Source organism: Xenopus laevis, chromosome 5L (assembly GCF_017654675.1).
Source record: "Xenopus laevis strain J_2021 chromosome 5L, Xenopus_laevis_v10.1, whole genome shotgun sequence".
Taxonomy (NCBI): Eukaryota; Metazoa; Chordata; class Amphibia; order Anura; family Pipidae; genus Xenopus; species Xenopus laevis.
The window spans coordinates 135975165-136001555 of record NC_054379.1 but is presented as its reverse complement, the minus strand read 5'-3'; the positions used below and the strand labels follow the sequence as shown (position 1 = coordinate 136001555).

Genomic DNA, 26391 nt, shown 5'->3' with positions numbered 1-26391 from the left:
GCTAATTCCTTCCCGGCCGTGTGTGCAAGAAATTACTCTTGCGTACACATTTTAAAAACTGTGTGCTCAGGTGTAGAATTAATACAAAATTTTGTGTTTTCACACAATATTAGACAATTTAGCCTTTGAGGGAACATTGGCCATTTTGAATGCTTCTCATTTCTCCTCACAAGCAGGTGGAAAGCTCAGGGCTCTCAGTCTTTTGTACCTGACTTCTGGCCCATTCTGCATGTGGAATAGCCAGACTGAGCCCCCAAAACTTTGCACCCTATTCACAAAGCTTGTTCTTAGCTGCTGGCTGACAATAGTGGGCCATCCTTGCTTACTTTTGATCCTGTGGGCAGCTGTTTACCATCTCAGCAGTAGTGCCAGTTAATAAAACGTTCTCACCTTATAGACGCCCTTAGATCCAGGAGCCTCTCAAGCACATGTTGCTAACAGGCCCATATTTACAAACCGGCCGCCACTAGGCCAGCTCTGCTGTTAGCCCCCTTCCCCTGCTGGCTCCATCCCCCTCAAATGTCCCATCCCCTTCTGGTTCTGTCCATATTACTTGGGCACAACACTAGAGACTGACGTGCATCTCCAGTGCTAATAGCTAATTGTGATGCAGCTGGGCGGCATGTCGCCCCTTAAATTCTGCCGCCCTAGGCCCGGGCCTCACCACAAATTCATACCTCCCAACTGTCCCATTTTGAGCAGGATATTCCCGATTGTTACTGAAATGTCCCGACTTTCTCTTTGATCTCCTGCACTGAACAGCCAGAAAAAGATACAATGATTCTAACTTAATTGGCTTTTGGTAGAGAGCCCACAACAGCCACCAGGTGCACTTGGATACTTTTGTAACAGTTTAAGATAAGTTATTGTAACAATGCTGGTCTCTTGGGTAAACTGTAACTTGCAACCTAAAGGGCAATTCACCTTCATTAGCAAAACTGCAATAACACATAAAAACCACACAAACTTTTATAACCTGGCAAATTTTGTAAAATGAACATGGTAATTAGGGGGTGTGGTCAGAGAAATGGGCGTGGTCAAAATGTTTGTGTTTTCAGACTCCGCTAATGAGGGTTTGCTCTGCAAGTTTTGGGCGCTCCTTTGCTGGAGAATATGTCCATAAGACTATTGGATTGTTATACTAACTTTTTAAGCCTATGTAAGCATGTGCAAGCATACATTTTTTGCAGATTTTTCAGGATTAAAGTTTGTTCTTGCATGCATTGAAATCTTTGGTACTTTGTATGAAAGCTAAACCCTACAGGTTTTTTTTGCATGAAAAACAAAATAATGGTTCATTGAAAAAAAATGTATTTACAGAACACTGCTTTTTAATAACTAACGTTAAAGGCTTCCTTTGAGTTTCAAGCTGAAGTGAGTGCTTCAATTTGGCCTTGAGTTTAAGGGCCAGATTTATCAAAATGTGAGATTTTCACTGTATTCTTATAGAGTTTTAAGAATCGCATTATCAATGGGTGAAAGTTGGATTTCACTGTTTGATATATACAATTCTAAAAATCCCATACGAATGGACAGAGAGTGGGTTAGTTTTTTTGTGGTGTGGGTTGTTTTGAAGACATCTTTACTGTGGCACCATCATAGGATGTAACATTTCCAAAAAGTCAGTTCTTCACATTTTCAATGACCTGCCTAGTCAGTTATAAGGGAAGTAACCCTGCGTGTTCCATAAGTCACGCAAACCGCAGTCTGAAAATGCTAAGCAAACCCGATTCACATCTACTCACAATGAAAATTATCCGGTGAATTGGGTGCATTTTTAGCAGATGACATTTGGAGTGCAGCAGCAATTATGCTGGGATTATGGGAAAAACAGCACACATTCATATATTATATTTAGTTGTTCCTTTTATAATTAGTAATACAGCAGGGCTCTTACCAAGGCAGGGGCGTAACTACAGAGGAAGCTGACTCTGAGGTTGCAGGGGGGGCAGGAGGTATAGGGGCCCCATGAGGCCCTCATTAATATACAGTATCAATAAATATTGGCAACACAGGTCAACCTCTAAACATTTTGGGGGCCCCAAGAATAGTTTGCTGTGGGGCCCAGTAATATCTAGTTATGCCACTGTACCAAGGCCTTCTTTGTGCTGTGTTAAAGGAGAAGGAAAGGCTTCGTACACTTGGGGGTGCCACATGTTACGCGTCCCCAAGTGATTGTAGTCACTTACCTGAAACCCAGGGCTGGTGCTCCTATCAGCAGAAAACTGCACCGGCCCAGGGTTATACCAGTGAGCACCACTGAGTGATCCTCTTCCGTCTCACTCTTTCCTTCGTGTGGTTGTACATGCGCAGTAGAACAAAAAGCCGAACTTTAACTAAAAAGTCGGCTATTTTGTTCAATGGCGCATGCGTTTGCCCCGGGAAATTTGAAGAAACAAGATACCGGAAGAGGATCGCTCTGCACCGGATAAGTCAATACAATAACTTGGGGGTGCCTAACATTTGGCACCCCAAGTGTACGAAGCCTTTCCTTCTCCTTTAAAAGTGGCCCTAAAATTACCTACAGGGATTCTACATTTTAATAGAGGGACTAAAACATCAGCCTAAAATACGAGATGTTTGTTGTGTTTTTCACACATCTTGTCTATAATTTTTATTGTGACCCAGGACTATCTTTGCATTGACAAATTGACTTATTAACCCCGTGGGAGTCCAATTTAACTCCCCTACCCCATATGTTTAAAGGGGTTGTTCACCTTTACATTTACGTTTAGTATGATGTAGAGAGTGATTTTCTGAGAAAAAATGCATTTGGTTTCATTTTTTATAATTTGTGGTTTATGAAGTATTTACTTTTTTATTCAACAGCTCTTCAGTTTGCAGTTTTAGCAATCTGGTTGCTAGGGTCCAAATGACCCTGATAACCATGCATTGATTTGAATAAGATACTGGAATATGAATAGGTCTGGTCTGTATAGAAAGATGAGTTATAAAAAGTAGCAATACAGCCTTAAAGAGCATGCGTTCGACATTCATAGATCACCTTGCTTTTTGCTAATTAGAATATGTTTCTTGTTTAACAGCTGCCTGGAGATTCTGCCACAAATAATATGGTCAATAAACTTACTCATCTTACCTCCATGGTCTCCAACCTGGAAGAAAAGGTAGAATACTGTATAATGTTTAAATACTGAGCTTATGCACGTGTTGGTTGCTCTAAACACAACTAAAAACTGCAATTAAACAACTATCACTTTTCCTTGTTTCCTTTTCTAGGTAAAAACAGTGTTAATGGAAGGCGCCGCTGTGAAACACCGACGATCTCTCATCCCTCCAATAATATTTGAGGTATTTTGTTATATTGTCTAAAAACAAACATCATATCCCCAACTGAAAGTAATATTAAAATGGCAGTGTATCTAAATATGCAATGTTTTTTTCTGATATATTGTCCAGAAGTATAGTTTCCCTTTAAGAGATCATTTTTAAGTAGACAGCAATAGTTGTGTTTTGGGCACTGTGTTTTCCATTGATTGCTTTGGCAAGTGGGGGCATTTTGACTGTTGCTGTTTTCTGCCAGTTACAGGTATCAAATGGAAAAACTCTCAGTTTTGGGTGAAACTTAACCCAAAGTTAATCTGTTATTGGATCTCACTATACAAATTTACACTGGTGCCTCAAGTACTGGACTCTTTATGTCTAACATGCTGCCTTTGTCCTACCTGCTGCCAGAATGACTGATGTTCCCCCACTACCTCTCTCCCAGTAGAGTTGCCAAGTCGCAACCCCATCTCCCAAAAGTAGCAGAATATGCAATTTGAATATTATAGTATATGTCCATAATTACAGTTCCTTTGTTTAAGGGTGGTCAAACAAATTATTCAACACTAGAGGTGACACACTCCAGCATCGGCTTATAAGAAAACCCAACATTTAAAGTTATGTCCCTTTATTGTGTAGGTGAAAGCTGATTCTATAGGTATCTCTCAGAAAACTCATTTGAAGGTCGATGTTGAAACTGGGAAACTGATCATCAAAAAGTCAAAAGATGGCCCAGATGATAAATTCTATCCAAGCAAAAAAAGTAAGTTTGGGTTCTATTTTATGGTTCAGTGTGCACCTTTTTCTGAAAAAAATTTGTATCAAGTTGCTACACTATCTCCCAGGAGCGTCTGTATAGAACTATAAACACTAGGGAAATAGAAAAGGGACATACCAAACCTTACGGAAGAGTTGTGGGAGGAAGACCTGAAACAGATACCAGACTTAACAATATCTGTCAAAGACAGAGATATTCAAATGAAATTTCTAAACCGGGTATATCTCACTCCGTACAGGATCTCCAAAATATTCCCCCAGGCATCTGATACATGTGTAAAATGTGAAAGGGATATTGGTTCTTATATGCACGTGTTTTGGCACTGCCCATTAATCCAGTCCTTCTGGAGAAATATTGTGTACTACCTATCAGATGTTCTAGAGAGTTACCAAGAATATTGTCACCTCTGATTTGCCTACTTGGAGTAGAAAAAGATATGGACATAATAACGACACCAGACTGTGTTACCTTCAACTTCTTTATTATGCCAAAAAAGCTATTCTTCTTAATTGGAAAGCAACAGCCCCCCCCCCGACGATACCATTCTGGCACAACCTGATTAACAACTCCCTGTCAAACCAAAAACTGACATATCTTGCCAGGGGTTGCCTGCAGGAATTTGATGCTGTCTGGGGTACTTGAGTATCATTCCATGATGCAAAAACAAACTCCACGGTATGTTTGCAAGATCAAGTTGACATGTGAAATGTTTGAACCCTTTCTCCTCCTCTCTCTTTCCTCCTATTTCAGAAAGCGATTGGGTGATCCATCTTGTGGCGCTTGATTTCTCCTCCCTGCCTCCCTTATAGGAGATAGCCAGGGAGGAGAAATCGAGCGCCACACGATGGATTGTTGCCGTGTCACCTTTTCTGAAGAGGAGCACAAGCAGAGTTTCTGTAAGTTATTTCTTAATAAAGGCTTTGCAATTTTAAAGTTTAATTTGTCTTGGTGGGGTTTTTTTCTATGTATACTAACAATTTTTAAAATTTTTTTTTGAAGTTACTGGTCCTTTATAGGAGAACTAAACCATTAACTTAAAAAATCCTTCCCTACGTATACCCCCTCCACCCCCCCCAGCCTAGCTGCTAACCCAGGGGGAATGCTCCTAACTTTTTACTTACTCCTCTGTGCAGATTCAGGGATTGCAGTTCATGGCAGCCATTTCCGGGTCTTCGTGTCTGCTGGCGCTTCGAGCAATTTCCGTCTATTTAGGCGCATGCGCAGTTGTCGCAAGCCGGAAAATAGCTCCAACTGCGCATGCACAGTTTAGCCAATATCAGTCTCAGATTACCGAAGACCTGAAGATGGCTGCCGTGAACTACGATCCCTGAATCTTCACCGAGGGGTAAGTAAAAAGTTAGGGGCATTTCCCCCGGGTTAGCTACTTAGGGAAGGGGTTTTGTTAAGTTAAGGGTTGAATTCTCTTTTAAGGCTAGGGCCAGACTGGGCTGAAATCAGACTGTTTAAATCCGCAGGTCAATTTTAGCCCCTCACCGCAAGCAGAATCCTCTTCTTTATTGTCCGGAACCCTTGTATCAGCTCCGGAGTGAACTCTCTGCAGATTTGCACCAAATGCAAAGTCCTGCGTCTGGCGGGTGTGTTCGTGCCAGAGCCGACACAAGGGTTCCGGATGCTAAAGAAGAAGAGGATACTGCTTGCGGTGAGGGGCTGAAATCAACCTGCGGATTTCACAGGCTGATTTCGGCTACATCTGGCCCTACCCTAAAGGAGAAGCAAAGTACGTTTTATTGTGTACAACTGCTCTGACCAAAACCAAGTAAAGGTGAATAAGAACATTGTACCCCCCCACCGAGCACCACCATCCAGACTTTTGAAGAGACCCTACTCCCCCATACCTGATATTAAAAGGCATGGCTGCACAGCAAGATTGGTAGCTGCCATGTCCAGTCACATTACTTGTCTCCCACCTCCCTGGCACTAATCGACCAATATAAACATTAGATGACTGGATTGGACTTGGTGGCTGCCATCTCCACTGGACAGCTGTTCCTTTTGACATCTTGGGGTTGCTGGATAAATAATCATTTAATAATTGATCATGCTTTGTAGTATGTGATACTTTCTGATAAAGTTGCTTTCTGATGGAGGAGGAGTTGAACCAGAGTTTAAGTGATGAGACTTTGATCTCACGCTAGAGATCCTGTTTTAATACCTTATGACCCTTTCCTTGTGCATCAGTTTGTTATGCTACATGTGTTTAAGTTCCTTTCCATAGCATGCATTGATTCATGTATTTCATTCTCTGTAGTTCTGCAGTTAATTAAGTCCCAGAAGTTCCCTCATAAACTGGTTATAGTTCTGGAAACAGAGAAGGAAAAGACTCAACGCAAGGAGTATGTTTTTGCTGACTCAAAGGTAGGCCACTGTTTGAATGATATTTGTGAAGCCCTAGTACTGCTGATCAGCCCTTAATGAGCAAGTAAAGTGTGAAATTTGCTCTTACCAGCTCTTGAAAACTACTGTACAATCTCCTCGCTCTTCCTTGAGTCAGTATAGGTGATTCTAGGAATTGTAGTTCATAAAACTTTCATATAGCTATGGTACTGATGAAGGCAGCATTTGGGCTCTCATAATGCCACCCACATCTGTGCCCAAATATGAGTTGTGCCACAATCTTAAACCAAAAATAACTAATCATTGTATAACCTAGAAATATGTGTGTTTGGTTAGAGGAATTGAATATTTAGTTCCATCTCTGCCATAATAAAAAGGTTTCTAAATCCTGCAAACAACCTCTCTTTTTATGGTTGTCAGAAGCGAGAAGGGTTCTGCCAACTTCTCCAGCAAATGAAGAACAAACACTCAGGACAGTCAGAACCAGACATGCTTAGCATATTCATAGGAACATGGAACATGGGTAGGTAAATGCTGCTCTCTTATCCCACTGTTAGAGTCCTCTGCACCCCACAGTTGGAGACCTCTGCATCCCATAATTCATTTAGTGCTGTTTTTGTTTGACAGGTGATGCTCCCCCGCCAAAGAATATCACACCTTGGTTCCAGTGCAAAGGCCAAGGGAAGACTAGGGATGACACAGCAGATTACATAGAGCATGATATCTATGTCATTGGAACACAAGAGGATCCACTAAGTGAGAAAGAATGGACAGATACACTTATTCATTCTCTCCGTGAAATTACATCAGTTGAATACAAAGTGGTAATATTCTTATAGTATATATATGTGTGTGTAATGGAAATCATCATTGTCTTAATGGGATGGTTCCCCCGTTAAGTTTACTTTTTTTGTTTTATAGAATGGCTAATTCTAAGCAACGTTTCAACTGGTCTTCATTTTTTCTTTTTTATATATTTTTTTTTTAACTATTTGCCTTCTTCTGCTGACTCTTTCCAGCTTTCAAATGTAGGTCACTGTCCCCTTCTGAAATTCTCTGTAAGGCTACACATGTATTGTTATTGCTACTTTTTATTACTCATCTTTCTATTCAGGCCTCTCCTATTCATCTTCTAGTGACTTATTCAAATCAGTGGCTAATTGCTAAGGTAACAACCAGATTTCTGAAACTGCAAACTGAAGAACTGCTGATTAAAAAGCTAAATTACTCAAAAACCACTAATAAAAAAAACCGAATAGCAATTGCATATTTTCTCAGAATATCACTCTCTGCATGATACTAAAAGTTAATTTAAAGGTGAACAGCGCCTTTTAAAACTCTGGGTGACTGGTGTTTCTTAGTGAGTACCACCATGACGAGAGAATGAAGAGAAACATGCCGAGAGAAGGAAAGAAAAGATAAACTTGATTATTTCAGAAATGGTACAGAATTTTTAATAGATTATATTTAGAAAACATCTTATTTCAGTTTGCTGAAGCTTATATTAAATCTTCACTTTCGCGATAGTTCCCCTTTAAGGAGTGACCCAATTGTGCCCATTAGAGCAGCAGTCCCCAACCTTTTTTGGACTGGGGTCCAGTGCAAAATTTTTATTTTTTTGTAATGACCGGGGGTGGGGAGGGCGGGAGCGGGGTTGGCAGCAAGTTTGGACTCACCAACGTCCAATTCGCCGTGCCTCGTTTTTGTGGGCTGGGCTCGGCGGCCCAGTGCTGGAGTGTCCGCGGCCCGGTTCTGGGCCGCGCCCGACGGTTGGGGACCCCAGGATTAGAGCATATACACTAAGTACTTGCATCACAACCATAGCCAGTGCAATCTACACTTTGTGCATTTGCAGCCTGGTACATGTGTAGAGCATAGTGTTCCCAAGTGAGCCATGTAATAAATGCCCACCCGCAGCAGGCTAAAATAATGCCCCAGACCAAGGGCACCTTTCATCTCCCGGAGTTCTTTCTTTGTGCCTCCTGAATAACATGCACAAATGGGGCCGACAAGGGGGCATCCATGTTCTATCCCTTCTATATGATGCGCTAACAGGTGCAAGCAGCATGGCATACAGATACAGGTGCAACATGAAGCTATAGTTTCAAATGCATCAGAACTAATAAGAGGTACATGTTTTGCAAGGCTCTTTAAACTAACTAGTTGGAACACTGTATTTGACAGATTACAACCCAGACCCTGTGGAACATTCGAATTGTTGTCTTGGCAAAGCCAGAACATGCACATCGAATCAGCCATGTGTGTACCAACAGTGTGAAGACTGGGATTGCCAATACACTGGGTGAGACTCCATATTCTTATTCTATCTTTTCTCTCCACCAAGATTTCTTGTAAATGTTATCTATACAAAGGCAAGGTTAAGGGCAGAGACACATGCTTAGATTCGGTGAGATTAGTCGCCCGGCGATAAATCTCCTCTTCTTCAGGGCAACTAATCCCCCCAAACTGCCTCCCGATGGCAATCGGTGCTCTTCATTTTCCGAAGTGCCTCACGAGGAAACTTCGGGCAATGAAGCGCTCCGAGTGCTATCGTGCCGTCGATTTAGATTCTAGCCTGCAGGGAGGCAGTTTGGGGAGATTAGTTGCCCTGAAGAAGAGGCGATTTATCGCCGGGCGGCTAAATCTCCCCGAATCTGAGTGTGTATCTCTGCCCTAACCCATTTCATAAATAAGATGTATGTTAAAGTGACAGCAAGCAGCTATAAAACTAGAAGTTCCTAGGCTCCATAACAAATTATTTTAGCTCATACATCCCAAAGACTATACAAAAATACATTATCCAAATAAAATTCAACACTATTTTTTAGACTCTTAAAGATTCACAAATTCGAGAGTCTTAGGGGCAAATTCATCAAGGGTCGAATATCGAGGGTTAATTAACACTCGATATTCGACTGGGAATGAAAATCCTTCAACTTCGAATATCGAAGTCGAAGGATTTTGCGCAAATACTTTGGTCGAACGATCGAAGGAATAATCGTTCGATCGAATGATTAAATCCTTCAGATCTAACGATTCGAAGGATTTTAATCCAACGATCAAAGGATCATCCTTCGACCAAAAAAACGTAGCCAAGCCTATGGGGACCTTCCCCATAGGCTAACATTGGGTTCGGTAGCTTTTAGGTGGCGAACTAGGGGTCGAAGTTTTTTCTTAAAGAGACAGTACTTCGACTATCGAATGGTCGAATATTTGAACGATTTTTAGTTCGAATCCTTCGATTCGAAGGTCGAAGTAGCCCATTCGATGGTCGAAGTAGCCAAAAAAAACACTTCGAAATTCGAAGTATTTTTTCTTCTATTCCTTCACTCGAAGTTAATGAATTGGCCCCTTAGAGTCAGATTTACTTGAGTGAACAGTTCGAATGCAAAAATATTCAAATTTCAAAGTATTTTTTTGGTTACTTCGACCATCGAATTGGTCAAATTCGATCGAATTCGATCGAATCGAATGATTCAAACGCTTCAAAGTAAAAATCGTTCGACCATTCGATAATCAAAGTACTGTCTCTTTAAAAAAATCCTTTGAATCAATACTTCGCCAAATAAAAGCTACCGAGTTGAATGTTAGCCTATGGGGACATTGTAGATAGGTTTTGGGCACTTTTTATGATCGAATAAAAATCATTCGATCGATCGCTTAAAATCGTTCGAATCGATTTGAAGGATTTTATCGTTCGATCGAACGATTTTTATTCGACCGTTGATCGCACCTTTTGCGCTAAAATCCTTCGAATTCGAAGGATTTTACTTCGAAGGTTTCTTAACCCTCAAAATTCGACCCTTGATAAATCTGCCCCCCAGAGTCAAAAACCTATTGCTCTATAAAGCTACTATGTAATTGTTATCGTTGATTTTTTATTACTTATCTTTCTATTCACGCCTCTCCTATTTATTTCCAGTCTCTCATTCAAACCATTTGGTCGCTAGAATAAATTGGACCCTAGCAACCAGATAGTTGCTGAAACCCCAAACTGTAAAGGTGCTGAACAAAAAAATTAAAGAATTCAAAATTCATAAAAAAGGAAGACGAATGAGAAATTGTCTCAGAATATCAATCTCTATATTATGCTAACAAGTTAATTTGAAGGGGAACCCTCTAACTCCTGGTTTGTGGTGAACGGGGGGGGGGCACATCACACAAAGCTTAATTATAGGAACATGTCAGAATCACTACATAGGATTTAAGAATATAGTGCAGGTAAAATAAAAACAAAAGTAAATAAACAGAACTTTTTCTCTTTTAATTAGGCAATAAAGGCGCAGTTGGTGCCTCTTTCATGTTTAATGGAACATCGTTTGGCTTTATTAACAGTCATCTTACATCTGGGAGTGAGAAGAAACTCAGGTATGTAGGAACTTTTACATTTACCGTATTTATAGAAGCTTTGAGTGGTATTTTCAAAGAAAATTATAATTTGTTTATAAGTATGTACCATACATTTTTTTTTATAAAGGAAAATGCAGTTTTAAACAACTCTCCAATGTACATTAATTAAATATTTTCAGTGGTTTACAGAATTTTTGAAAGCAGATTGTACCGATTCTGAACTGCTGGCTTAGACTCTTGAAACAATGTAAATGCAATAAATACTGAGCAAATTTGCACCTGAGCAGTGATCCATAGCAACCACTCAGTGATTAGCTTTTTTTCAGCCTGCTGCAGGTTGAACTCTGAAAGCAAACATCTCATTGGTTGCCGTGGGTTACTGTCCAGAGTTTATAAACACAGTATTCAATAAAGAGAATACTGGAATTACTGCCAGGTCCAAGCAGGCTTCTTCTATGCCCATCAAAGATTGCCATAGACAGCGCCACCTGCAGGTCATTTTGCCTGACTGCCTAGTTGGCTGAAAATGAAATTCCTGAGAAAAGGAACATCTTATAATATTGTTTTTCTCAGAAAATGAAGTTAGTGAGCTTCTTGTCAGTTCTAAGCGAGAAATGTACTTTCAGCCAAATTTACCGACCAGGTTAACCAGCGGGTGGTGCTGTTGTTTCAAATTCATTATATGAGTGGTTTAAAAGCTGCTAATAATATATTGAAAACTAGAAAATGACTGTACATTGCCAAAATGCTTAAAAGAACTCTCTGAACACTTTTACATTAATTTGTTTTAAGAGTTTACATTTCCCTTTATTGACTATATTTAGAGATGAAGCTTATATTAAATATTGGTAATTATGATAGATTCCTATTAAGTGGGACTAATAATGTATAGATGTCATTTGAAATTTACAGTGTAACACTAATTTATTATTGCTGCTACTGCATGGAGGCTAGAATTAATCATTTCTCCGCACCGGGGTCTATATTTCATCCTGTATACACTTGTGTGTGCTTTGCTTTCTTCTTCATTCAGGATGAATCAAAATGACTTTAACATCCTTTGGTTTGTAGCCCAAGGGCATAAGAAGCTCATCCTATTCAACCACACACATGGATTTACTCATCTTTTCTGGCTAGGGGATATAAACTAGTGTTAATAACTTCCTAATGCATGTCTCCTTTGCTCTCTCATTCAATCAGGAGAAATCAGAACTACTTTAATATTCTGCGCTTTCTGGTGCTGGGGGATAAGAAGCTCAGTCCATTCAACTTCACACATCGATTTAACCATCTTTTCTGGCTAGGGGATCTAAACTACCGTTTACAACTTCCCAACACTGTAAGTAACTGCAGGGTTGGTTCTGAATTAGAATTGGTGGAAGGGTCTATTCTACAGTGAACGTTGCATACATCCTTACCCCTAAATGTGTTGTAATCCTCAAATGCTCCCAGAATTTTTTTTTAATACATGCTAACATATTTTCAGACTTTCCAGCTTGTTATTGCCCCACACATTATGTAACAAAGTGTAAAGTAAGAGTTGGATAACTTGGTGAATATTTACTAATTAAGCTCAAAAAGCTTAATTAGGGTTAGTAAACCCATACATCAACTGCATCATTGTACTTTTGTGCTTCTAAGAAGATTAAATAGCACCTGCAACCTAAAATTTTCCTGCTGATTTGTGCCTAGTACAGGAGAATACCTTTTGCTGCCTGCTGTGACTGCTTACCTACTGTAAACTTTAAGGGTAAGGCCAGACGAGGAGATTTGGGGAGATTTCGTCGCCTGGCGACTTATCGCCACGTCTTTTGCGCGACTATCTCCCCGAACTGCCTCAGCGTCTTTTCCCCATAGGCTACAGCGCAAAATCGTCTGCGCTAATGCACACAAGGCGATGCGTTTTCAATAGTCGCCCAAAGTTGCCTCATTAACTTTGGGCGATTATTGAAACACATCGCCGCATGTGCATTAGCACAGGCGATGCGTTTTCAATAGTCGCCCAAAGTTGCCTCATTAACTTTGGGCGACTATTGAAAACGCATCGCCGCGTGTGCATTAGCGCAGGCGATTTTTTGCGCTGTAGCCTATGGGGAAAAAACGCTTAGGCAGTTCGGGGAGATAGTCGCGCAAAAGACGTGGCGATAAGTCGCCAGGCAACAAATCTCCCCGAATCACCTCGTCTGGCCTTACCCTAATAGGTATCAGTACTGAGATCAACTGGCCCCTGCATTGTTTATACCTCAATTTCAGACTATAAACTCCTGTATCGTTAACACTTGTAATCCCCCTGTATTGTTCAATCCTGTAAAACCTCTATTGTTCACACCCCTAAAGCCCTGTACTGTTCATTCAGGGGTGCTTTGCCAATAAGGCGAGTTGAGGCTGTCGTCAGGCGGCAGCGCCCCACTAGGTACCAGGGGCGGCAGAAATGCTGCTCCTGGTACTTTCAGAGCGAATTTCTGGGGGAGGGGGGGCAGTAGCAACTGCTGCTGCCTCAGGCGGCGGAGGGGCCAGGATCGCCCCTGCACACATTAGACCCAGACTGAAACTGCCCACGTTGTTCACCTATTCACAGTCATACAAACTGCTGGAGGAACACTGTATAACTGTTTGAAGCACAGTATGAACTGTTTATCTTAGAGTGGTCCTGATAGGTTTCCCTATCCAAATGCCCTATGCTCCCTGTATGTGCCATACTCTGTCTTCCCTATGCTCCCTGTGTGTGCCATACTCTGCCTGCCTTATGCTCCTTGTGTGTGCCATACTCTGCCTACCCTATGCTCCCTGTGTGTGCCATACTCTGCCTGCCGTATGCTTCTTGTGTGTGCCATACTCTGCCTACCTTATGCTCCCTGTATGTGCCATACTCTGCCTGCCTTATGCTCCCTGTGTGTGCCATATTCTGCCTACCCTATGCTCCCTGTGTGTGCCATACTCTGCCTGCCCTATGCTCCCTGTGTGTGCCATACTCTGCCTGCCTTATACTCCTTGTGTGTGCCATACTCTGCCTGCCTTATGCTCCCTGTGTGTGCCTTACTCTGCCCGCCCTATGCTCCCTGTGTGTGCCATACTCTGCCTGCCTTATGCTCCCTGTGTGTGCCATACTCTGCCTGCCTTATGCTCCCTGTGTGTGCCATATTCTGCCTACCCTATGCTCCCTGTATGTGCCATACTCTGCCTGTCTTATGCTCCCTGTGTGTGCCATACTCTGCCTGCCCTATGCTCCCTGTGTGTGCCATACTCTGCTTGCTCTATGCTTCATGTGTGTAGCTCTTTGTCCAGTGTGACAAAGAGCTATGCTCGAAACATGTAGTGTTTAAATAAACAGCACCTTTTTGCAGCAACCCACTGCGTATTATTGAAGTTCATCACTACCACTATATTTGGATTTCTAAATTGTTGTTAGGGGCCACTAAGATGTTTAATCTTGTGCTGGGAAGGTTTATGCCGTGTTGTCCACAGGGGAGGAGGGGTATGTTTTAATATGACTGTGCAACTACCATTAATGTGGACATGGTCTTGTGGTAATGTGGGTGTGGTTAAAAACAGTGAGTGCTCATCACTGGTTTCCATTATCGGCCCTCCACCATGTAGGCCAGAAAAATTCCGGCCCTCGGTACCACAGGCGCTGGATGGCACTGCATTAGGGTATTAGGATGAAGGATTTCATTGATGGCCCCTGCTGGCTGGTCAATAAGGCTAATACTCGTGTACCACTCATTCACCGCACTGCTCTACTTTATATTCATATTTCAACCTGCAATGCTGCTTGTAGCCACCTAATATTTTTTCCTCCATGGTCCTTGCTCATTTTTGGGTTTCTACTTGCAGCATTAAAAAACGTAACCGCATTACATTTGCTTGTTTACTTTTGTCACTCCTCAACCCCTAACTTAAGTTTTTATGTCTGTTTCATACCTAAAGTTTCAGTTCCCATATGCGTCAAGTGGTACTCCATATGCCCCTTTCATTTGGGTTTATTTGATATATTTCGTATAGTTGGCTGGCATGAATAAGCAAAACATATCAAAGATATCAAATTGAAGCTGAATAGAAGAGGCATACGCAGTATGGGGTTTCCTTATTGAGAGACAAGAGTGAAGAAAGTTTGGCTCTTAACATTGCATTGCTTTAGTGGTAGTTATCTTGACAATGGATTATTTTTTAAAACGGAGACCATTTGACAGAACGTTTCTAGTGGTGGGCTGTTCATATTCAGACACTAGTCCAAAGAAGTAAACATCCCACCCCCTTTAATGGATAACTAAAACTTAATCTGGAATTATTCTCAATATGTTGAACCATATATTTTGGGGTTCTGTTTTAAAGATCTGTGTCTCTTAATAATGCCCCAGGAGTTCCCCATCTTCTTTTCTGCTCATTCACAACACGTGCTCTGTGCTGCCATCTAGTTTCTATAATGAATCCAAATTCACATTACATGGCAGCATAGAAATCAGTACATTCAATAATCAGTCGCCTCCGCTTCAATGACATGCATTACATTCCTCCATTCCTTTTATATAGTAGAAAGTGTAAAATCCTCAACATGGAAAATTAGGGAAATGTCTTATGTATAATACAGTATATTGATGGGACCAAAAATGTGTGGAAACCTAAAATCGGGGTATGTAAAATTGAGCTTTCACTGTATTAGTCACTTGCCTTTGTTCTGTATTATAGAATGTTTTATTGTTATTATTTCGTCATTGAACAGGAAGCTGAGAACATCATCCAGAAGATTAAACAGCAGCAGCATCAGGAGCTGCTTCCACATGACCAGTTGAATTTGGAGCGAAGGGAGAGTTTGATATTTTTTCAGTTCCGTAAGTTGACCCATCCTATATCTGATGTGCATTTGAAGCATTGCACCACAGGTATTGAACCTTTTACAGTCAAGCTGATGTGAATCTTTCAATACCATATTTTGAACATGTTGTTTATTGGATGAAGCACTTAGGAATCTGTCGTACATGAGGGCCTACGTCTTGGCTAAACCAAGCAGTTATCTAACCAGTGTTTAACTGCCAGATGGATGTAAATTAAAGCTCATTACTGACCCTTATTTCAGCACCATACATAGATAGGTAGACTATGCTGGATCTCATGTGTAGCCATTATGCTGTGGATGATTAGGGCTAAGGTTTAGGGGCAGATCCTCAAGACAAGGTCTGGGCCGTTATTTCGAGCAGGTGTCCCCAACCTTTTTTACCTGTGAGCTACAATTAAATGTGAGAAGAGTTGGGGAGCGGCGTAAGCATGAAAAATGCCTATGGGGTTGCCAAGTAAAAGGCTGTGATTTAGGTAGGATTTAGGTAGCCTCTATGTGGACTGGCAATCTACAGAAGGCTCTATTTGGCAGTACACTTGGTTTTTATGCAGCCAAATGTTACCTACAAACCAGGAATTCAAAAATAAGCACCTGCTTTAAGCAACATCCAAGGGGTTAGTGAACAACATGTTGCTCGTAAGCCACTGGTTGGGGATCACTGATTTAGAGGATGAGAAGCACTAATCAGTCTCCTTCCCTGCAGATGAAGAAGAAATCACCTTTCCCCCAACTTACCGCTATGAGAGGGGTAGCCGAGAACGATATTGCTACACCAAACAGAAAGCAACAGGGGTAAGCTAAAACATGCAGCTATATTGATTACATAAAGATGATGAAACCAGAATATAATAACTGGGTTGTCAGAGTGCCAGGGGATATCAATGTGGACTTGGCCATTGAAGGCATATTTATATGCAGGTGGCCAAATGTAAATATTATGAAAATATTTCTGCTATGATGGATGTGCCTTGTGAATGCCAAGCATATCATATGCATGAACATACCCTTGTCTGTATCATCTCAAAGCATGTCTCGTTTCCTCAAATATACACATCTGCTAGTGTCTCATAATGTAAAAGTTGTGTTTGGTAAGGCAATGGCACATAGGGGAAGGGATGCTGTCTGCAAAATTCTCAGGACCCTTACCATGTAATATTCAGAGGAACAGAACATCACAGTGCAATGCATTGTGGGTTATGTAGTTCCTGCATGCTGTCTGTAAGCTGTGGAGAAGTTGTTACAATTTGTTACATCAGTGTTTAGTCCCTCCTTCCCTGCCAGGATTTCAAAAGATGCAGAAAGGGAAGAACTGTTACACAGCTGGATTTCAGCATTTATTCATACTTTTTGAAGAAACAGGTAACAGTGATGGCTCTTTATCAAATTTTGGTTTTGAAGCTGGAGTTCCCTTTTAAGGATACATTACCATATACTCTGGGTAAAACACAATTGCCATGGCCACATGAATAGATACAAAAAAATATCCAAACCAAGATGGCAATTTCATACACCGCTAGGTGAAAAAAAATCTAATCACGGATTTGTTTCTGTGGGTTAACCCCCATTTGCAAATCTGCCCAGTTTTTATAAATAAGACTGGACAAATTTGCACCTGGGCAGTAACCCATAGCAACCAATCTGAAGAGAATATTACATCAAGCCAATTGCTGTTGCTCAAATGGCTTGTGTACTACTGGTTCAAGTGCCCAGAATAAAAAAATAAACATGCAAGTTTTTGTTTCTTTCAGATAAAGTACAATTTACCATCCTGGTGTGACAGGATTCTCTGGAAATCGTATCCACAGATGCATATTTTATGTCAGTCGTATGGTGAGTGTCTATTTTATTCTAGTCTTGTAATGTACTTTTCTACCTTTCTGAAAATAAAGTGCCTGTTTGGACCTTTTGAGGCCGCATACCCTCCTTTGCCTCTGCTATAGTAATATATTATTCATCCAGGTTTGTATCATGGGGCAGCGGCTCCCCTTTTTATAAGACTCATTTTATATTTAATGTAGCCATTAATATAACTATGTACTAAAAAAATATATAGCCAAGATATATGTCCCAAGGCTCAATTAGTAGTTAAAAATGAAAAATTACAAATAAGATGTAAAGGAAGTTGGTTTAACCCCTTTGATTTTTAGTATATTGTGGCTGCCTTTTGAACCGGGGCAAGTCCCTCTGGCTCAGCTTGGATTCACAGGAATCAGTTATACGGATTTGTCATTAGAAATAGAGAATAATTAATATATATACAGCCTCTTGGGCCAAAGTGAAAAAAATTCCACTGGGCCCCCTCAAGTGGTTACACTCGTATCCGCCATCCACCTTACCTAAAAGGCTGTTTAGCTGGTGCCACAGTATTCCTAAGAATCCCATGGGTGGTGACCCCTGTTACAGTGGCAACCCCAGTAGTCATTTTGGCATATAGCACACTTTAGGCAAAGAACATACATAATTAGAATACAGGTAACTGCAAACGAGACAACATACTTTATTTACAAAAGAAAAATATCCATAACTAGACATAGATTGTGTAAACTAATTATTTAATCCTACAGATAACTAGACTTGTACCAAATCTGGTCACATGAAAGATGGACCAAATAACCCAGATCTGCTCCTTCACACTTGATGCATAACTACACATTCTGCCTCATCAAAGTCCATTCAATCACAAATAAATGTGGTCATTTTGGACCCATGCAAAGAACATCAATTTGAAAACCACAAACTAGGTCCTCATGCCCATGTCTGGCTGTTTTTTAACATCTGAATTGTGCTTGGTATTACATTACGGAGTATCTCTAGTGGGTGGGGATAATTGGAATCACCCTTAAACAGTAAGCTGCAGCTTGTGAGAAAAAACATTATCTATTCTACCCTAATGGTCAATAACCTTTTTTTCCCATTCTTACAGGGTGCACAGATGATATTACTACCAGTGATCACTCACCTGTATTTGGCACATTTCAGGTTGGAGTAACATCCCAGTTTGTCTCCAAAAACAGTAAGCACGTTTTCTTAAATCCACTCTCCACATAATTCTTGGCAGGTCACACCATGTTAGTCCAGTTTAATAGTTTCCAATCATTTTCTATACAGTGTACTACTTTGTTAAAAGGACAGAGCAGGTATTTATTTTTTCCCTTTTCTATGCTGCTGTCACCCCTTTCCTTCTGTCAAGATTGTTTTTTTTTTGGTCCACCCCATCACTCCCTTACTTCTATTATTTTCTCTCTTCTGTTTCATTTCTACCCCCACTCCCATACTATCCGCTCATTGGTTTCATGTTTCCTATGGTTGCCTCATTATAAATAGTCTGACATTGCAGAGGGGATTCCTAGCCCTTTTCCAAGCCACAGCTGGCCTCCATTGTACATACATGGAATTTTCCCATTTAGTGGAAAACTAAAGGGAGGATTAGAGGACCGCAGCCCTTTCAGGTAGACCTCTGACCATCAAAACATCTGTGTCCACTATCGGCATCTTCTGCTGGTTTGTATAAACTGCGTCTAATAAGAGACCTGTGATTTCCATTTTGTTCCTCAGATCCAGGGGACTCAGGTGATTTGGAAGCACAGGGACATATTGAGCTGATGAATTGCAAGGCAACTCTGTACACTAAGAGTCACACCAAATTCTACATTGAATTCCATTCTCCTTGCTTGGAAAGTAAGTTTATTATGGTAACGTGTAAGTTTACCTACCTTGTCACTATCCAAGGTGCATGCAGTACTTTTCTATGCAATGCACAAGTGCCACCAAAGAGTTCCAGCCATCTCCATCAGAGAGATTGCACCCATCAAAATGGCGCAGCCATTCCTTGCTTTCTGGCCTGTATCATTGTACATTTCTTCCCATTAGACTCTGTCCCAGTGCTGCTGACAATTCTGTTGCTGAAATACAACTATAGCAGAGCTAGAGCTCAGAGAACAGCCAGAGAACCCCAAACTATTCATTGGGACATTAAGGTAATAGGTACAATAGGATAGCTCCCATATGTACTAAAAATCACAATGCATGAAGTGTTTAAAACTGTTTCTCCTTGACTCTGACTACAATAAGCATTGTTTACAAAACCTGCATTTTTAACTGTTACAGATATGGTCAAGAGTTCAGAAGCTGAAGACCAGGAGGGGAATAATGGCACCTTAGTAGTGAAGTTTGGGGTCCTACCAAAGGTAGTACACTTTACCTTTACTTTGTATTCTATCTGCAGTCAGATTTTCCACTTAACATTATGCACAGTAGTAAAGGTGATACCAGAACTGTCATTCATAGTGCAGACCCAATGATGGACTGGCCCACCGGGATACCACGAAAAGTCCTGGTGGGCCCAGGTATCAGTGGGCCCTCATGCTGCTAAACATTTGGCCTATTTCATGGCCATTCCCTATTTTTATGAGAACAAAGAGGCTAATAATGTTGGAAAAATAGTATAGGAGTATAGCATGTAAAGAAAAGAAACTAGGACTAGACTAGAGGTTGAGTGAGGAGAGGAAAAATAGTTATAAGAGTGGGCCCCTGGTCTAAGATTAATTGGTGGGCCCCTGGTGTCCCAGTCCGACACTGTGCAGACCAGACTCCCCCTTTTCATACTGTCCATGTAATATATTGAAAACGCCATACCACTAGTTTTACCATGCCAATATATAAGGAATTATAACCTTATTATTTTTCTGCCAATGCAACCTTTGTTTTGTTTAATCATAAAGATGCATGCTGCCTGTTGTTTCTTGTTAGAACAAGCAGTTACATTTCACCAATAGGTGTAACTGAAACAATGACCTTTAGCATAAGGAGTGGTACAGTGTTTCCTTCATTTTAGTAAGGTATTTGTTTGAAAGAAAAGCTGGTCATACACTTTTTAGGGTAGGGGCACATGGAGCGGATCCTCCACTTTCCTCCGCCTGCATTTTTTAACCAGATGGAGGAAAGCGGATGCCTTCCTTCATATAGCTTAATTGACAGGCACGGCATGGTGCTACATGGGGCAGATACCAGCGCAGAAGCATGAATGAATCTATGCATTTTCACTCCGTATAGCCCTAATGACAGGCCAATGCCGTGTCAATGGTGCTAGAGGAAGGAGTACATAACAACGGATTTGCTTTCCTCTGTCCATGTAAAAAACACAGGCTGGGGATCCACTCTGTGTGACTCTGGCCTGAGATCAATCATTTGGTGGTCACCAAATCAGCTGATCTTAACCCAATATGGTCAAGAAAGGAAATGGTGTGCTCACTGCTAAACAATTTTAAATTAGTAGGCAATGAGGATGTGACCACAAAATTCATACAGACAAAGACAAAAGGTTCTCTGTACATATATTGATGTTGGGTGAGTGCAGAGAATCTCTTCGCTTTATCTGCACCAACACGCTGGAGGGCTGGACCATATTGGGATGATCTAATTGTTCAGACCCTAGCCAATAATGAGGCCTATGGAGACCCTTTAGGAAAGGACTCTGTCTCCAAGCCTGTGATTGGGTTCCTGCCCAGGAAATCTGACCCTGGCTGCTCATTTGTATAAATAAAAAGACCAAACTTTTCATTCTCTGCTTTTATACACACTGGGGAATTATTGCAGTTGTACTGTACATATTTAGAGGCCCACCAAATTCAAAATATAAAATACGACAACATTTTTACTACAACTTTCTGCATGTTATTTCTTGTTCTGCCATTGAGTGTGAGTTCTATATAGCTTGTTTAGGCTGGGTTACATTGTTTGTTAAGGTAAAAGAAGGATAATTGTCCGCCAAATTATCCCCAGTGCATAGACTTAAGTTATGGTCCAAATTATGTAAAAACCATCATTTGCAAAACCCCAGGTCCCAAGCATAATAGATCCCAGTGTCCTCAATAAGTTATGTGTTTTTCTATTTTATACTCAATTTCCAGTTTAGCATGCATGCAAGTCTACTATGAATTTAAAAAAATAAAGGAATAAACCAATGTTCAACCTTTTGGTCCCATTAAATGTTTGTAGTTAACACCGATCATATCTGACCTGGAGTACCTGCTGGATCAGCACCTATTGATTTGTATCAAATCCTCTGACACTGATGAGTCTTATGGTGAGCATATCCTGTTTTTTTACTGGGAATTAGCATACTGAGATCATGCTTATTCTCTTGTTGCTATGGGAATACAGGGATGTTAGCTGTTATGTTACTTAACTCATGTCATCAGGCAGATGATCCAGTTCTGGATGTTCTAATGTTAATTTGCATTGAAACCACAATAACAAGGGGTGGTTCGCCTTCAAGTTAACTTTTAGTATGTTATAGAATGGCCAATTCTAAGCAACTTTTCACTTGGTCTTCATTATGTATTTTTATAGTTTTTTAATTAAATGCCTTCTTATTCTGACTCTCTCCAGCTTTCAAATGGGGGTCACTGACCCCATTTATAAAACAAATGCTCTGAAAGGCTACAAATATATTGTTATTGCTACATTTTATTACTCATCTTTCTATGCAGGCCCTCTCCTATTCATATTCCAGTCTCTCATTTCAAACAATGCATGGTTGCTAGGATTATTTGGATCCTAGCAACCAAATAGCTGAAACTGCAAACCGGAGAGCTGCTAAAAAAACTCAAAATCCACAAATAATAAAACATGAAAACCAATTGCAAATTGTCTCAGAATATCTCTCTCTACATAATACTAAAAGTTAATTTAAAGATAAACAACCCTTTTAACTACTTTGTAGCCATGGGGGTTCCAATAAAGTCTTGTGGTTAAAGGGGTTGTTCATCTTTAAATTGTGTGCAGAAATAGCACTCTGCATAGCAGATAACAGACTATTTTGAATACAATAGTTTAGTACATAAGTGCTGACAAGCACATACACACATATCATTTTTTGATATTTATTATTGTATCTGTTATTAATATAGCATATAGAGATGGTTCATCATTCACATCCCTCCCTGCGCCAGTGAAGCTTACAATCTAAAGTCCCTGTCACATCACATACACACACAATATGATTAATAAAGTGGGAGAAAGAGAAAGTAAAATGGGGGTACGTAATATCAGGGTTTTCCTGCAGAAACAGTTGGAAATGCCAGAAAATTAACATTCACAAGGGATAAATAGGCTTTTAATGAAAAAAGGCTAAAACTATCATGTAAAATGTGGGAAAATGTAATTAAAATCCAGGAGATGTTCCAACTGAATTTAGAACATGAAGTGACTGTTTAAAAAAAAAAAACTTAAATCTGGTTTTGACTGTATTTGCATATGTGGGCAGATCATTGTTAAGTGTACTGTATGTAAAAAAAATTCAGTTTCTGAATGTTAGAAATGCTTTTTTTATATCTCTGAAGTAGAAGTCATGCCTTACGCCACTGTTTTACTCCAATGCTACTTTTATTCCACCTTTGTGAATAATTTGAATAACCCCAGTTGTTTCTGAATGCTAATGTTAAATACTACCATGTTATATTTATTGTTGCCTTGATGCTCGCTTCTGTACCTGTGTTATTAGGCCCATTGCAATAGTTGAAATAATAACTGGTAGAGTCTCATAGGTAGTTGATTCCTGTAATATTTGGAGCATGGAGATCTTTAAGGCCAGTAGAATGTAGATGTACAAGTTAAATGTTGCATCTTCTTGTATTTCTCCAGGGGAAGGCTGCATTGCCCTCAGAAAGGAAGATACAGAGCAGCAGTTCCCATTCTGCACTATTCTAACCCACCATGGAGAAGAAACTGGGTTATTTTGTGGAGAAATCTGTCTTCCCGCATCTGGAGGGAAACAAAGGGAAAAGTTATATGGTAAAGCAAACTAATATGCCCTACCCAACTCCTGGACTTGGGAGTTGGACTGTAAGGCCCACTTACAACCGCAAGTAAAGCCCAAAATCGGCTCTGTTTTGCACATACTTAAACGTTATAAAAGGGATACTGTCTTGGGGGAAAAACTTTTTTTTCAAAATGAATCAGTTAATAGTGCTGCTCCAGCAGAATTCTGCATTGAATCCATTTCTCAAAAGAGCAAACAGATTTTTTATATTCAATTTTAAAATCTGACATGGGGCTAGACATATTGTCAATTTCCCAGCTGCCCCAAGTCATGTGACTTGTGCTCTGATAAACTTCAATCACTCTTTACTGTTGTACTGCAAGTTGGAGTGATATCACCCCCTCCCTTTTCCCCCCAGCAGCCAAACAAAAGAACAATGGGAAGGTAACCAGATAGCAGCTCCCTAACACAAGATAACAGCTGCCTCGTAGATCTAAGAACAACGCTCATAGTAAAAACCCATGACTCACTGAGACACATTCAGTTACATCGAGAAGGAAAAACAGCAGCCTGCCAGAAAGCATTTCTCTCCTAAAGTGCAGGCACAAGTCACATGACCAGGGGCAGCTGGGAAATTGACAAAATGTCTAGCCCCATGTCAGATTTCAAAATTGAATATAAAAAAATCAGTTTGCTCTTTTGAGAAATGGATTTCAGTGCAGAATTCTGCTGGAGTAGCACTATTAACTGATGCGTTTTGAAAAAAACATGTTTTCCGATGACTTCACAACAGGTATTTTAAACCCTACAAACCCTTGCACCAGAGTGGCTATTAAACATGCTCTGATGAACTGTGCAAAGTTACATGCAAGGTGCAAAGTACAGGGGCCCTGAAATTAACACATGCTTTGAGGAGCAACTAGCTTGTGTCATAGTATTCCCAGTGCCTGCCCTGTGTCTGGCCAGACATTATACACAGAGCAGAATTATATAAATGGATGTTGAAACTGAGCACACTGCTTTTGCATCTCGTGCATCAAAATAAACACAATTACAGTTGGTGTGCTCCTCATCTAACTGTGAGCCATATATATTTTGCCATGTAGGTAATGGCATGCATATGGATGAAGCTGAGCTTTCATTGTTTGATTTTGTCCATACAGATTTTGTCAAGATTGAAAAGGATGAAACGGTGGCACAAAAACAGCTAAAACACCCTTACAGTCAATCAATGGAACAGTCAAGGTTGGTGATTTATGGTCAATTGGGGTAATTATGATGGAGAATATAAACAAAGCAAGGTGGAAGGCTAATATGGCTGTGAGTAAGGAATATTAGATAAATATGATCATGGCAGGGATAGGAAGGGATAAATACTATATAGCGGAGGGGACACAATAGAGATGAACATGTCAGAGGGAAAATGAGATAAATATAATTATACAAGGATATGATAATGGATAATTATATGAGCAGGATTGGATGAATTTGATGATGGCAGGGGAAGATCAGGATGATACCATTGGGTACGATGGGATCAATATAGTGGTAGAAGGTGGAGATTGGATAAATATGATGGCTGTAGACAGTATAGGATAACTATGAATATGAAGAAAAAAGTTGAGCTAGGACTGGCCAGTTGCCCTTTGGGGTCAGGAATTAATTCCACTGGACATGGCTTCAGGCAGGCAGGGGTTGAACATGAAGGACATCTGTATTCTCAACTAATATGTAACCTTGGAAACTGAAGGTGCAGGATGGCTCTCAATGAATGAGGCAAGGTTGTCTAATTTAGATATTAACAAGGACTATGCTCCAGCTGTGCCTTTCATCTACAAGGATTCTATAGAGCACCTAATGACTAATGCAGTGGTAACAGACATGCATGTGCACACCCATAAGTTACCTGCCTACACTGCCAGTTCAACATTTTCGTATTTCTAAAATGTGGTGCAAAGATTCACTTTAGACAAAGTCAGGAGCATGTCTGGGAGAGCAAAGTGCATTTGTGCAATAATGAATAAAGCCTGTTTCTTATATATTTCTTAGGATCATGAAAAGCATATCAGAGAAGTCTGCAATGATTGCGCGCATGCGGGCAGCCCCTGAAACTCAAAATAGGTAAGGCTCATCACACATGGGCTGACATTTCACATCTGGCAGAATGTTACAGCCATCTGTTAAAATAATTCATCCTGCACTTTATTTCATGTCAATATACCCTTTCCCCTTACAGTTTTTGTATTTCGTTTTTCTTTTCAGATTTTAATATGTTTTCTTGTTTTAATTTGTAAAATGAATTTAGTCTTATTAACATTCTATTAAGTAATGAGACAAAATCAGGATCATCAACATGTAAGGGTCTCTTATTTTATTGCATTGGCGTATTTATATGTCTCCCTCCAGTATGGATCACACTGCATCTGTGGCAGCCATTTCCAGCCAGGCAAAGCAGAGTCCCCCTACCACACCGCCTGGATTCAGAGGTAGCGAGCCAAGACAGAAGCCAGGATCACCAGTACAGGGACGTGGAGACACACCAATTACTTCACCTCCTCGAACTACATTATCCACTCAGAAATTCTCCCATTCCAACACCAACCGAACTGCTCCAGCTGCCCGTCCGCAGGACTCTCTGTAAGTACAATTGGAACACCTGTGTAATCATAAAACAGTTGATAATAATGATGATAAACTCTTGATTGTGCCAAGCTGCCATGCATGTTTCTACATAAATATTAAGGATACAGTCATTTTAGTATACAGGTATGGGATCCATTATACAGAAATCTGTTATTGAAAACTCTGAATTGCTTGAAGGCCCATAGAGCAAATGTTAAGCAAATAATTCTAGTATTAAAACATGATTTCCTAAAACAGTAGCTTGTACTTGATGGAAACAAAGCTGCATGAATCCATATTGGTGACAAAACAATCCTATTGGGTTAATTGAATTTTTAAATGATTTTGTATACAGTCATCCAAATTACAGCACAATTCCTTATTAGGAAAACCCTAGGTCTAAGCATT

At 40.4% G+C, this 26391-nt stretch overlaps 1 protein-coding gene across 1 annotated transcript in view; it reads left to right on the top strand.

The window, feature by feature from the left end:
• Nucleotides 1-26391, top strand: part of inpp5d.L (inositol polyphosphate-5-phosphatase D L homeolog) — a gene marked incomplete at its 5' end in the record, with an annotated part of 77973 nt that overhangs the window by 47805 nt on the left and 3777 nt on the right. The window contains 20 exon segments of the mRNA NM_001090199.1: nucleotides 3045-3125; nucleotides 3238-3309; nucleotides 3922-4045; nucleotides 6330-6436; nucleotides 6836-6938; nucleotides 7043-7239; nucleotides 8600-8717; nucleotides 10687-10783; nucleotides 11966-12104; nucleotides 15486-15594; nucleotides 16303-16391; nucleotides 17348-17429; nucleotides 18523-18612; nucleotides 19155-19277; nucleotides 19707-19786; nucleotides 21597-21684; nucleotides 23244-23393; nucleotides 24525-24606; nucleotides 25411-25482; nucleotides 25768-25998. Of these exon segments, the coding sequence (NP_001083668.1) occupies nucleotides 3045-3125; nucleotides 3238-3309; nucleotides 3922-4045; nucleotides 6330-6436; nucleotides 6836-6938; nucleotides 7043-7239; nucleotides 8600-8717; nucleotides 10687-10783; nucleotides 11966-12104; nucleotides 15486-15594; nucleotides 16303-16391; nucleotides 17348-17429; nucleotides 18523-18612; nucleotides 19155-19277; nucleotides 19707-19786; nucleotides 21597-21684; nucleotides 23244-23393; nucleotides 24525-24606; nucleotides 25411-25482; nucleotides 25768-25998 (2234 nt within the window).